Source organism: Pelodiscus sinensis, chromosome 5 (assembly GCF_052426305.1).
Source record: "Pelodiscus sinensis isolate ZL-2025 chromosome 5, ASM5242630v1, whole genome shotgun sequence".
Classification (NCBI taxonomy): domain Eukaryota; kingdom Metazoa; phylum Chordata; order Testudines; family Trionychidae; genus Pelodiscus; species Pelodiscus sinensis.
In genome coordinates this window covers 66,513,129-66,526,345 of record NC_143056.1, presented here as the reverse complement: position 1 = coordinate 66,526,345, position 13,217 = coordinate 66,513,129, and the positions used below count along the sequence as shown (strand labels likewise).

Below are 13,217 nucleotides of genomic sequence, written 5' to 3'. Positions count from 1 at the left end.
GGGAATAAACAGACAAGTAATCAGATGCCAACTGTGTCAAGCAAGTGTCTTTTAAACCACTTACCAGAATAAAGCAAAATTTCAGGTTAAGGCTCCTAGGCTTGCTAAATTCTCCGCAAAAATCTAATTAGTAGTAGGCAGATCTGACAGATTGATGTCTAAATACTTATTATTGCACAGGTATATTCTTTTTAGGTGAATTATGACAATGTAATTTTATGTTGCAAGAAAATGTTTGGACCTAATTTCAACCATCAGTTTTTGTTTTTTTGTACACTCAACTCTAGAGACCCTTTCCTCTGAAACAAGTATTAGGGCTGCATTGTGTTCCACTTTTGATATTTTTTAAATTAAACTGTAATTGATTCACTTTCACCTATAAGCCAGACTACAGTAATACATTTTCTTGCTGCCACTACTACTACTACATTTATTCAACATAATTCCCTGATTTTTTTTTTTGTATATTTGTAGCAGTGAGAATCTGTATACCAGGACATAAATAGACAGGACAGTCAGGTGTACTTAGGAGATGCTTTATAATATAGGTGTGATCACAAGGATAGAAATTTTGAAAAGTATCACAAAATTGTATTAAAAATTAGACAAATTAGAAAAAATTGTGACGATTCACCTTTTCTCTAACTAACTAATCAGAAATAGAACCAACCTCTCTGCTCCTACACTGGGAGATTAGCTTTTCAAAGTATTTAGTTCCTGGATGCTTTAGTGATATATGAGTGAAGGAAGTCAGAAGTTCATTTTTATACAGCACAATCCTATTAAAATGGTGGTAAATGCATATATTTGCACATTGAACTACTGATAGATAGCCAGTCCCACATGTATTAGTTGGAGGGCTAAAGCACCACTGACATGGACCTCATAAGAGATGATAACCAACTGCTGGAGGCCCTGTCAAGAGCGAGCAGTGCCCCAGAGAATCACAATGGGGCACCGTGAAAGTGAGTCCTATAACAATGTGGCTTTTCTCCCTTCATTTGAGAAGGATCAATTCTGAAATTTTTAATGCTTTCTTTATGAAGAAAATGCAAAAAGATAACAAGAAGCTAGGATACTAAACATTAAAAGTACAGCAAGTTGGCTACAGAAAATTATTACTGTCCATATCTTGTTTTGTTACAAAGATAGAAAGTTATGCATATGGATGAGTATCCAAACCATTAACATTTCAGAATCTGAAGTATGACTCCCTTAAATAAGAAAGTTTTCTGCTCTACAAAAATGTTTTTTGGCTAGACTATGCATGGTGAGACAGAAATTGACTCTCTCAATACTATTAATTTCTATGTATAAATGTATACAAAAATGGAGGTAATTGCTCAGTTTTTATTCAAGTTTCTTAAAGTCACATTACTGAACTCTAGTTGCCAAAAGAAGAACTGTTACTCAATGTTATATTCAAACAACAAAATTTCAATAAAGATTTGGTATTCTGTGAAATAAAAAAAGATGTTACATGCTAACCTTTCACAAGTTTTTAGATCAATTTCAAACAAAACCTATTACAACTTCATCTCTAAGGCCCTCCAAATTTGGATCCTTGTCCTTAGTAGGCAAGAAAATGTCAAACTGTCTAAAATTTGCTTGAAAGATTATCATAACTACATATTCCTTGTCCAAATCAGTGCGCCTCTCTTTTGAGGTAATCTTAAAATGGCACCTGTTATTTGAAAAACCTTGTTTACCAGTGATCTGATCTTCCCCTTGTATCTCACATCAACACATTTTCAGTCTGAAGTTTGAATCCTTTTGTACAAATCCTTAAATAAAGTCCTAACGTTAGGGATTCAGACTTTTTCACTAAATAAATAGGACTTTCATTTCTGCTGCTTGGCAGACAAAACTGGAACATATGAACATTTGTTTAAATTAAAATAATTCCTACTTACATGATGCAGTAGGTTGACAGTCTAGGCACTACAGCAGTGGTTCTCAACTCATGGCCCAATTAGCACACAGTTGTATGCTAAAGGCTACCAGGCCCATTAAATGGGGCTAGGGCTTCTGGCCAACCCCACAGGGTCAGGGATGCTGGCTGGCCCAGCCAGGTTGGGATCCAGCCTGCTTCGTTGCTGCCTTGCCACGCAGCTGGCCCAGGGTTGGGGCTCTCACTGGGCATCACATGGTGAGTTCTGGGTTCCAGCCAACCACCCTCCCATACAAACCCAGGACTTGACTGCTGGTTCCACTCTGTGGAGGGGTCTTTGGGCAGGAGGCCCTGGGGATAGGGTGACTGTGGTTGGGAAAAGTGGCTGTGGTTCTCAACCTGTGGCCCAATGATGAATAGGTTGAGAACCACTGTATTATAGTTTAAAGTAATGAAAGCCAGTAAACAGCTCACCTGGACCATCACATCTATGTAATGTAACCCTTCACTGTAGTTTTGAGGGCTCCACTTTGCTACGTAGAGAGGACCAGACACATGATGAGCAGCCCCCAAATGAACTCCGTCAATACTGACATTTACAGAGGTGATGAAAGAAGGAGAGAAGACCAAAACTCTAAATAAAAATAAACAGGTATATCATGAGAGTTGCAGAAAGGTTTGTTATTAGCTCTTGGAAAGAAATCATTAGGTTATGCTTCCTAATACCTAAAAGTTCCAAGGACTAACAAGGGAAGAGCTGGACTTATTGTGGGCTGTTTTTGAGATGTTACATTCTTGCTGTAATTTACAAAAGAGGTAGCATACCCTGCCTATCTATACACCTAATCATCCTCAACTTCCTGGGTGCCAAGAGTGGGGGGGGGGGAAGCGGCAGTCCTCTCCCAAAAAGTGGGAACAGTTTAGTAGGAGTAGTTTTTCTGTCTAGTGAAAAGAGAATCTTAACAAAATCATTTACACATTGTACATATGGTCCTGCTGAATCTGTATATAGCATCAATTCACATAATCTTCTCAAATATATTTTTACTTAAATGAAAATGTAACCAAAACCTGTATTGCTGATTTAGTGGTAGCACAAAGCTCAAGTGCAATTCTCAGCTTGGATTTCTGACTCTTTACACTGGCACCTTGAAGGAGAGATGGTGTGGAAAGGAAGCTTTAACAGTATTCAACTCTGTCCACACTCCACCTTTGCCAAGGTCAGATGGTGCAAAACTAGACTGTAGAACTGTTTTAACAAAGTAACTTAGGATCCTAACAAGAACAGACTTAGCTAGACTGATGAAAGCAAAGGTGACCCATGTATGTCAAACATTTCATATTGCAGTCTTCAGACACTGGAATCTACACACATTCATACAGATTTTGTCAACATTTATCAGTCTTTTTTAATTTTTTTTCCAGAGGAAGAATAATAATTTGGTTCATATAACTGAATTTTATGAGAAACATTCACATCCAAGTGAAGCAATTGTAATGGTTTTCCTTTCAGTATTGTTTCCATTTCAATTAAAGTGTAGCAGTTTGCTTCCCCCTGGTAATTTTGTACCCTAAAATCTTCCAAGTTCTTTTACTTCTGATAATGCAATAGAGACAGTGGATAAGGCTCACTCAGATGACAGGATATCACTCATAAGATGCCATGCACACATGGTGGAATATAGTTAGTTGGGTGAGTTAATTATTTTCAAAAACAGATTAAATCCAAAAAGCCAAATTCAAAATTTTAGTGCTTTTAGAAAGAAAATCTCACTTCATCCTATCAAAGGTACTAGAATCTAAACTTCAGATATGTCTCCTTGTTGACAGAGTCAAAATTTTATTTGGTCTAATACTGACTACAATTCCTTCCTGCTACAAAGCCTGTTTAAATTCAATGTACAAGCTAAGTTAATACTTCCTCAAATGTTAAGACTACAATTTTCATTAAGATGTCAGAATCCTAATTCAACATGGAGATTGTACTAAAAGATGCACATTTCACTGGATCTCCATTTTGGTTTCTGCAAAGATCTAGCTGAAAGTTTACATAAGGTGGTAGTGGTTTTGGCAAGGAAGCACTTGTAAAATTCTGTAAACTATCTACTTCAAGTGCTTTCACCAAATTAAGATGAAATATAGCTTTGGAAACTTCAGCAGATGGAAAAGAAATAAGAACTATGAAAACATCTTACTTTGTAAGTTTACCTTTTGTAAGTTCTTTTATATCTGTTGTTGATTCTTGGGATTCAAAGGTATAATAAAACACTGTGTAGGCTCATTAGTAATGGATCTGGTAATTTCCCAAATTCATTCAACAGCTCATTAGTTGTATTAGCATTTTTTTCTTAAATTAGTAAATGAGACAAATCTCAGAGTCAGAGGGATAGTCGTGTTAGTCTGGGATCTGCAAAAACAACGTGGAGCCCTGTGGCACCTTGAAGACTAATAGATTTATTTGGGTACAAGCTTTCATGGGTAAAACCTCACTTTGTCATGTTTTTATCTACAAAAGCTTGTGTCCGACTAAATCTGTTATTTTGTAAGGTGCCATAGGACTCCTCATTAAATGAGAAGCATTTATATTTTATTCCTTCAATCAAATTCTCTTGCTTTATTAAACTGTAATGATTTCTTGTGCCATTTCAAGGTTAATTTTCCTATATTTCTGCCTAATATGAAGCAATAAACATTCCTGTCTCTGTGTGTGCAGTAGGGATGTTGAGTATTGGTTAACTGAATAGTCAAGTAACCTCATGACATTTTATCGGTTAGTCGACTATTCTATAGTCCCTGGTGGCAGGGCCGGCAGCCAGTATATCAGAGGCAGCAGCGTTCGGTGCCAGGTGGGAGCTGGTCTGCAAGGAGAGCTAGTTAAAAAACCAGCTCCTCTTGTGGACCAGCTGCCTGTTGCCCTATACTGCTGCTTCTGAAAAAGAGGCAGCAGTGCGGGCTGCCAGCAGCCCATGTCTAGGGAGAGTCTAAGCTCCCGTACCCGCTGCGAGGCAGAACTGAGCTGGGCTGCCCGCCCGGATCTTAATACACTTGAAATGCAGAGCTGCAGCAGGGTTAGGTCCCAGACCCATTGCAAGCCAGGACGGAGCCAGGCTGCTGGCCAGCCTAATAAAAATGTATTGGCTTGAAATGGAGGGAAATGCATGTAGTCTACAGCATTAACCTATAAGCTTTTGGTTATCAGTTAATCGACTACACTATTACATCTCTAGTGTGCACATCTAGCACAGAGGGTTACAGAAATGTACTGAGTCTAGAATATTATGTGAGATATCAAAAGAAAGCCAGATCTCACTGGTCATTAATATCATTGTGAAATGTATGTACAGAGACTATGCAAAGAATATGTTTCAAAGTCTATGTTAAGGCAGAGTTGACAAACAGGTTTTCTGTTAAGCAAGAGTTGTTTGCTTATTTTTCTGTTGAGATATAAATTATGCATTGTAAGCGAACATACTGAACGTCTATATACATATAAAGTTAACAAGGAGATGTGAAATCAACAGGGAAGCAGCACATAGGAAAAATAATCCATGGGTGGTTATTCTGACTCTGAGAACAGTCAATGTAAGCAGAAGGCAAAGAAGACCCTCTTATTCTTGCACCTAATAAGTAAGTGTTGATTACATTCACGAAAACAGGATATCAACCAACCTTGGTTGAAAAGCTGCAGAAAATTCTGGGGGTTAGGCAAACTTCGTTAGACAGGAGGTTAGCTTGTTTAGTCTCTATAAAACAAGTTATGATTTTGTTTTATATGTACGCTTTTGTTTCCATATTACTTCATATTTCTGGAATATTTGGTAACAAAATTATCCTTGTTTCCACTACAAATATATCTCAGTGCTGTGATATTTAGCAAGGTACTGATCCTGAGATGACTCATACAAGCTGGTATACACAAGGAATGCCTTGGGGACAACAGACTTGGTATTCCTAAGACTGTTCAGTAGACAAAGGACTGGACAGAGCAGCGGTTCCCAAACTTTTCCAGATGGGGACCCATTTTGACAATTCAGGAAGACTTGGTGACCCAGTGCAGTTAAAAAAAAAATGTGTGAATGGCTCCTTAAGAACCACCTGGGGAGACACCTGGTGACCCTTTTGAAATGTAATGGTGACCCATATTTGGGTCCCAACCCAGAGGTTGGGAAACCCTGCCACAGAGGAATGCTTAAAGGGCCTTGAAGGCTTGAGTACACCTATTGTTAACCTGCAAGACAAAATAGACGCTGCCACAGCCCAGAGTACAATGCTTGGGTGGCTAACAGACTGATGGTATCAGAAAGCTGACACAAAACTAAACAAAAACAAGTCTTCCTCACACTAGAAGCAGGATAGGAAACCAGGTGACTCAGGCTATGTCTACACTACAGGGTTTTTATCCCGGAAAAACTCCGCCGCGTCCAGGGAACGCGTCTGCTCTTCAGCTTTTTTTTTTTCGCAGAAGAGCAGACGTGTTCTTTCGGAAGCCCTGTCTTCCTCCTTCCACGAGGAAGAAGGGTTCTTCCGAAAGAGGAGGCTTTTCGAAATTTGGTCCAGTGTAGACGGGCCAAATTTTGGAAAAGCCTTTTTCGAAAAACTATCGGAAAAAGAAACGCAAATTGCGAAGCGTACCTTTTTCCGATAGATCATTGTAGTGTAGACATAGCCTCACAGTCCTGGGTACCCTGAGAACTGAGAGAGAGTGAAAAAGAGTCTTTGTGTGTGTAGTAACTGGCAGTTAGAGATTAAGCCATTTATTTCCAGCCCCTCTTTTTCTGCAACACCAAAAGGAAGCAGCAACAGGGTGTATGGGATGTCTATGTGAAGGTCTCATCACTGTCTTCCTAATTTCTAAAAAGGCTTCTAGGGAAGTAGATACTGAGCTCCATCCCCCATGTCACACGGGCTGAGCACACACTCTCAAGGAACAGTCAACAAAGGTACTTACTCCCCTCTGGAGCCCCAGTCACGTTATCATTTTATAACTGTGAATGTTTTAGAAAGGGCATGCCCAGGAGAACGGAAGTAAACAAGAAACAAACTGTATTATTCAGTATTACTGTAAATCCAACCATATTAACAATTTAAAAGTAAACAAAAATAGAAATAAAAACAGTACAGGTTTAAAAATACATAAACATGAAAATAGGCAGAGGCTGAAAATAGGCAGATTCAGGCTAAAAAAAACCTGAAAGCAGAAGCATAAAACATGCATAGAAAAACTTAGATGAATATAAGCGAACATAAAAAATCAAACTGGTACACATAGTTGTATACTGAGCCATTAACAATTATGATCAAGGACTAATTATGGGCCTAGTTCTGCCTGCTTTGATCATACAAATAATACCATTGGTTTCAGTGAGAACACTTGCATAAGTAAAGCAAATGTAATATAGCTCTATATAGCTTGCTCCTATCATTCAATACCCTTCTAGAGAATTGGATTTGGACAGCAATTAACATATGTTAACTTAATGTACATCTATAGTGCCAAAAAAAAAAAAAACCCACACATCCACACCACACCACACACCCCCAAACACACACAGAAAAAAACAAAGACGAACCTACAACCCCCACAACCTCCCACCTCCAAAAAAACCTGCCCCAAACACAAGTTATCAACGTGGCAAATCTCAGATCTGTAGCCAACAAACACAGGCTCACAGGGCTTGCATTACAAGACAAAAATAGCAGGGTAGCTGCTGCATCCCAGGTTCTGACACTCTGTCCCCCCCTTTACCAGCTTCAGAGCCTAAAAGGGAACATTGCTATTTTTAGTTTGTATCATGAACCCAAGTCAATTGACTTGGACTCTCATGCTGGCCACAGATTGTTTTGGTTTTTTTGCAGTGCATACACATATGAACAGAGACACATATACAATGATTTAATCACAAACACCTAACTGTAAAAGAACTTCTTGAAAGTTTCAAGAGACCCTAGAGTACCTGATGTGGGTGGAATGAAGAATTTTCACTAGTGGTTCATGAGTAGAGCTGCTATAAAGTAATGATTTGGGGTTGGTGATGAGAACAGCTGGCCATTCCTCAAAGTTCACATCTGCAAAGCTAAGGAGGTCATGATCAAATGCAAGGATCCGGTACCTGATGATCAGAGGTTAAAACAAGACAATGTTGTTAATGTCGTCTATTACAAGGGGACAGGATTCACAAATTGCCCCAAAGCTTTTAAACTAGACTGACTCATTTATTTGTGTGTGTGTGCACGCACATGTGTGCGTCTGTGTGAGAGAGAGATGAGTAGCAGAGGGGTACAGTTTTTAGATTGAGACTTTCAAATTCATGTTGCTTATTATGGAAGCACCATGTGCAGTCCCATAGTTGACACAAGTTGAGTTCTGACCTTGTAACAGGCAGTCAATCATTTTGTTATATATTAATTATTATTATTCAAAATATTTAAAAATGAGGGGTCCTTTGGCACCTTAGAGACTTACAAAAATATATATGGTATCATGAGCTTTTGTGGGCAAAACCCACTTCTTCAAATGAGCGTAGTAAAGGGCACAGAAACCCCAAAATTTAAAACAGAAAAAGAGAAGCGAGGAAGAGGAAGGAAAAAACTATTTATTATTAAAAACTAATTAGTATTAATTATTTGTATTACTATTTCACTTAGAGCCCTAGTCACTGACCAGGACCCCACTGTGCTAAGCATTGTACAACCAAACTTATCTTCCCCAAAAATCACAGTCTTCACTTTTTGAGCATGGAATGAATTTTAAGAATTTATGAATTAATAGGTTTGTTTAGGAATTAGAAATAATTATGATGGGTCCCTGTGATATTTACACCCCATATCTCAGTTTCTCTCTCACAAATTATTTTAATAATAGGCCAACAGTGATGCTTCACACTTCCGTTATAGTTAAAACTCAATGAAATTTTGTGCATACAAGGAGGAGGACACTGGAACAGGGCAGTGCTACGGGGTGAGGAGGGGCTGAACGTGTGCAGGAGTGGGGCAGCCGCAGTAGGTTGTGGAGCAGCCAAAGCTGCGTGCCCCCAGAAGCCTGTCCTTGCCGGAAAAGCCCCAATGGGAGCTTCCTATGGGCTCTGAAGGGGGCAGGGTAGCAGAATTTTTTTGCGGAACCCCGAGTTACACTTCATGGAACCTCAGGGTTCTGTTGAGCACCATTTGGGAAATACTGCACTAGACTATAAAGCCAAGTGGCTGAAAGAACGAGGGGGCTGCAAAGAAAGGGGCTGCTCCCTGGAATGAGGGAAGTTATCAAGGAGATGAAGAAAGTCCAGGGGAAGGGTAAACACTGAGATCCTGTCCTGAAGTAAGGAGTCTAGCAAGAGGCTAGGAGGGGGTAAAGTAGCCATGGAGGGTAGAATAGTCTCCCGTGATAAACCCAGAACCAGGCAAGGGAAGCAAGAAAGGGTGGGTAAGAAGGAGCCCAGGGAAATACCGAGAGGGCTGGGGATTGAGCAGACATAGGTTGCTGTGTATAGGATCTCTGAAAGAGAACCCAGTGTGATAGGTGGGCTGGATTCTCCTGCTAGCCACTGGCACAAAGCCCCAACTAGAGGCTGAACACATCTGCAAGGGGCATTTGGACAGTGGTCCTGTTGGACTTTGTAATCCTGGAAGGGGTTAACTGAATGGCTGGAAGGCCAAATTACCAGAAGATAAGTACTGAAGAGAAAGCTTTCACAACATGGGATGCCTCCTTCTGCTAACTTTCCCAGATCTGGACAAGAGGCATCACACTAGCAGGGAGTGGGAATTCTATCATACCTTGGTATGTGTTTTACCCTAAATTACTTATATTTATTTGAATTGTAACACTAGTTTAACACAGTTATTATTAAAGGTGTTTAATCCAGCTTTAATTCTTAGCATCCACAGATGAAAGGATAGTATACCAACCCACTAGACAGCACAGATTCCTTGCAACATCTACCACATTTCAGTCTATTGATGCTGCATTTATCAGACTATTTTTGTTTTTTAAGCATATGAACAGAATAAAGCTGATGCAAAGCAATGACATTTTAAAGTACCAATACTGATGTTTTAATTACAGCTCATGTAGCAATCTTGTTACTGAACACAAAGATATCTGCTATTTAGATTTCCTATATTCACCTTCTAAATATACAAAATAAGGGAAATGGAGTGAAGAAAAGTATTTCTTGGGCATAATTTCTTATAATTATTTCAAACTATTAGCATAGGGGAAAAATTCAGCATTAAATATGAAGGTATTTTTCGTTAACTTTAATGGTAGGAGCTAATGCACTGAAGATATCATGTCTTCTGAATTCTCCACAAAAAATAGAAAGGGTCACCACTTCAACTGGTAGTGTTTGTGTATTTGCTTTTTCACTGAGGATTTACTCACTTTCTATTATTCATCCAGTCTCCCAGCTCCAGTTCCAGAGTACCCTGAGGGTGTCGACAATGCAGCGCTGGCATCAATCCACCCAACGTATGGAGGTGACCACACAAATAGGCTGTAGCAGAGCTATTCAAAAACAAGATGATTATTTTACTAGGAGGAAAATGCAACCTCAAGGTAGCTGAAAACTGATGGGCATATTTATGAAGAGGAGGAGGATTAAACATAGCTTAATGCTGGAAATATATAGAAAGAGAAGAAAGATCTTACCTCATTACTTTTCGTACTCCCGGGGATGGGGAGATGATTGTTGAAGTAGGATAATGGCCAAACCAAATGGTTTGGTTACTATGATAACTTTCTTTGACCAAGGACAACAGCTCTTCCATTTGACTCTGAAATGGCAAACAAATTGAAAATGTGTGTCATTAGCATTCAGGCTACATGGATCCAAGAATCAAACAACACAAATATAAAGATACTTTTAAAATTTTTTTTTACAAGAACCTGTACATAAATGGAACTTTCAGAACTGTTGTCAATACCCCCAATTTACATAGCACTCAAAGTACTTCTTTTACTTCATCAATGGTAAAAGCAGCATAAAGAAGAGCTGCATGAGATTTTTCCCCCGAGAAGGTTTCTGCCCATTTTGGCTTCAGCATAAAAAAAGCATGCAAGCTGAGAGAGGTGACAGAGGTCCAGAAAAATGAGCTGAAAGAGTCCGTTCTTCCTAGAGAGAGAAACCCAAAAAGCAGTGATGGGAAACTACACTTCTACCACCTTATGTGTGAATCCTATAAGAATCAACTGTCTCCCCAGTTTTTTTCAACACCTACATGCAGCCATTAGGTAAACTGACTCTAGTGTCAGCAGTATGTTGATGACAATAAGTAGGATTGCCAGGTGTCCAGTTTTGAACCAGACAGTCCAGTATTTGAGCTTTCTGTTCAGGAAACAAATTACGAAAATATAAATGTCCGGTATTTTCTAAATAAGATGTAATGTAGATTATAATGTAATGTCAGGTGTGTCCAGTATTTTTGTTGAAACCACCTGGCAACCCTAACAATCTGCTCTACACACAATTCTCTACACACAATCACATTGCTACCACCAAGAAGGCCCATAAAATAAATGAGATCAGCTCATGGATAAAGAGCAGCTGGCTGTATCTATGAAAGACAGAAGTGATGCTAGTGGGTAAAAGAAACCACACAACACAACTGATCAATTCAGTGCACTGTTTAGGACTACACTCGAATTCCTCACAGATGCTAAAGCTCTCACACAGCAGCATCCACAAATAATGCTTTCTATCATCTCCAGTTGTATAGGAGGCTCTGCTCCATCCCAACAGATGGAGAGCTGGCTTTTGTTATTTATAGCTTTGATCCTTCCCAGGTATACTACAACACTGTGATATATCTAGGCACAAAACCTTTAACATTTAAGAAACTCCAGCTAGTACAGAGCTCTGCAGCACATCTCCTCAGCAATATAGGCTACCACAAATACTCCAAACCCATTCTCTACTCCTTACACTAGCTTCCCAGAGAATTTTCAATCAAGTTAAAGGTCTTGCTCCTTATCTTCAAGGTGCTTCATGGCTTGGGCCTAGGGCAGTGGTCACCAACCTTTTTCAGAGCAAGATGACTTTTGAATTTACAGGCAACCCAAGATCTACCCTAAGAGAATGTTGTAGATAAACTGTCTATTTTTAAATTATGCTATATATAAAATTAAAATCACGTTTATAGTTATTTAATAAATGATCTGTTTTTAATTTATGCTATGTAAATCTAAAATGACATACTGATAATTATACATTTTGTCCTCCAATAACAAAGTCTCAGTGTGACATCTGTGACTGAACATTATCTGTCAGTGTCTTGAAGTCTGGGTTGTAGTTTGAGATTGCTAATTGTATACAGTCCATCAGAAGGGCATCTGTGAGGCGGATGCGATACCTGGACTTCACTTGGGAGAACACTGTCTCACAGAGGTATGTGGAGCCAAGGTAAGCCTTCACTTTGAAAGCACAAGATGATAGAAGTGAGTACTTTTCTCGGTTTACAAGTCTCCAAAAATCACTGTCCCTTGCTCTGACTTTCAGCTCAATATCATTCTGCATAGTAATTATCTCCATATCAAGTCCACTGCTTTGTAAATGAAACACCTGATGAAATTTGGTAGCCAAGCCGCCAATGTCTTCTATTTGAAAGAATGGATTTGAGACAAACATGACAATTGGTTCCATCACATCTAATTCCTGAAATCGCCTGTTGAATTCCTCTGCTAATTTCCTCAGGTGAAACCATTTTTCTGGGTGGAACCATTTTTCTTTCTCATTGATTTTTTGTGGTATTCTCTCCAGATTTGGGAAATGATGCAGTGTTTTATTCTTTAATTGGGAGGACCACAGGCCCAGTTTTAATTTGAATGCATTCACAGCACTGAGCATATGTGTTAAGTCTCTGTCCTTTCCCTGAAGTTTACAGTTCAACTCGTTATGTTTTGATGTTATGTCTGTAAGGAATCCAAAGTCTAGCAACCATGCACTGTCTGACAGCTCACTGTACACTTCATTCCTTGATTTAAGAAAAGTGTTGATTTCAGACATCAGCTCTAAAAATCTTTGCAGGACCTTCCCTCGACTTAACCACCTCACATCAGCATGGAGGATTAGTTCACTGTAGGCAGCATCGAGTTTGTCAAGTAAGGATTTAAACAGTGGTGTTGAAGGGGTCTCTCTCAAATTGAGTTTACTATCTTAACAACTACTTTCATTATATGAGAGAAGTCCATAAATTTACTTGCTAATACTTGCTGGTGGATTATACAGTGATAATTGACAAAAGAAGGGAAATGAGGATCATTCCTGCAAAATGCAACAAAGCCCGCGTTTGCGCCAAGCATGGCTGGTGCACCATCCGTTGTGATGAAAATCAG

At 39.2% G+C, this 13,217-nt stretch overlaps 1 protein-coding gene across 5 annotated transcripts in view; it reads right to left on the bottom strand.

Annotated features, from left to right (window-relative positions):
• The window catches only part of TMEM62 (transmembrane protein 62), a 63,244-nt gene that overhangs the window by 17,693 nt on the left and 32,334 nt on the right, over window positions 1-13,217 (bottom strand). For all 5 annotated transcript variants that reach the window (XR_012903456.2, XM_075927251.2, XM_006128616.5 and 2 more), the window contains 4 exons: window positions 10,536-10,660; window positions 10,269-10,391; window positions 7,846-8,001; window positions 2,366-2,525 (listed from right to left, as the gene is read on the bottom strand). Coding sequence is in view for 4 of the 5 variants with exons in the window: in XM_075927251.2 (XP_075783366.1) it covers window positions 2,366-2,525; window positions 7,846-8,001; window positions 10,269-10,391; window positions 10,536-10,660 (564 nt within the window). In the remaining variant the exon portion in view is untranslated. The remainder of the gene's footprint in view (window positions 1-2,365; window positions 2,526-7,845; window positions 8,002-10,268; window positions 10,392-10,535; window positions 10,661-13,217) is intronic.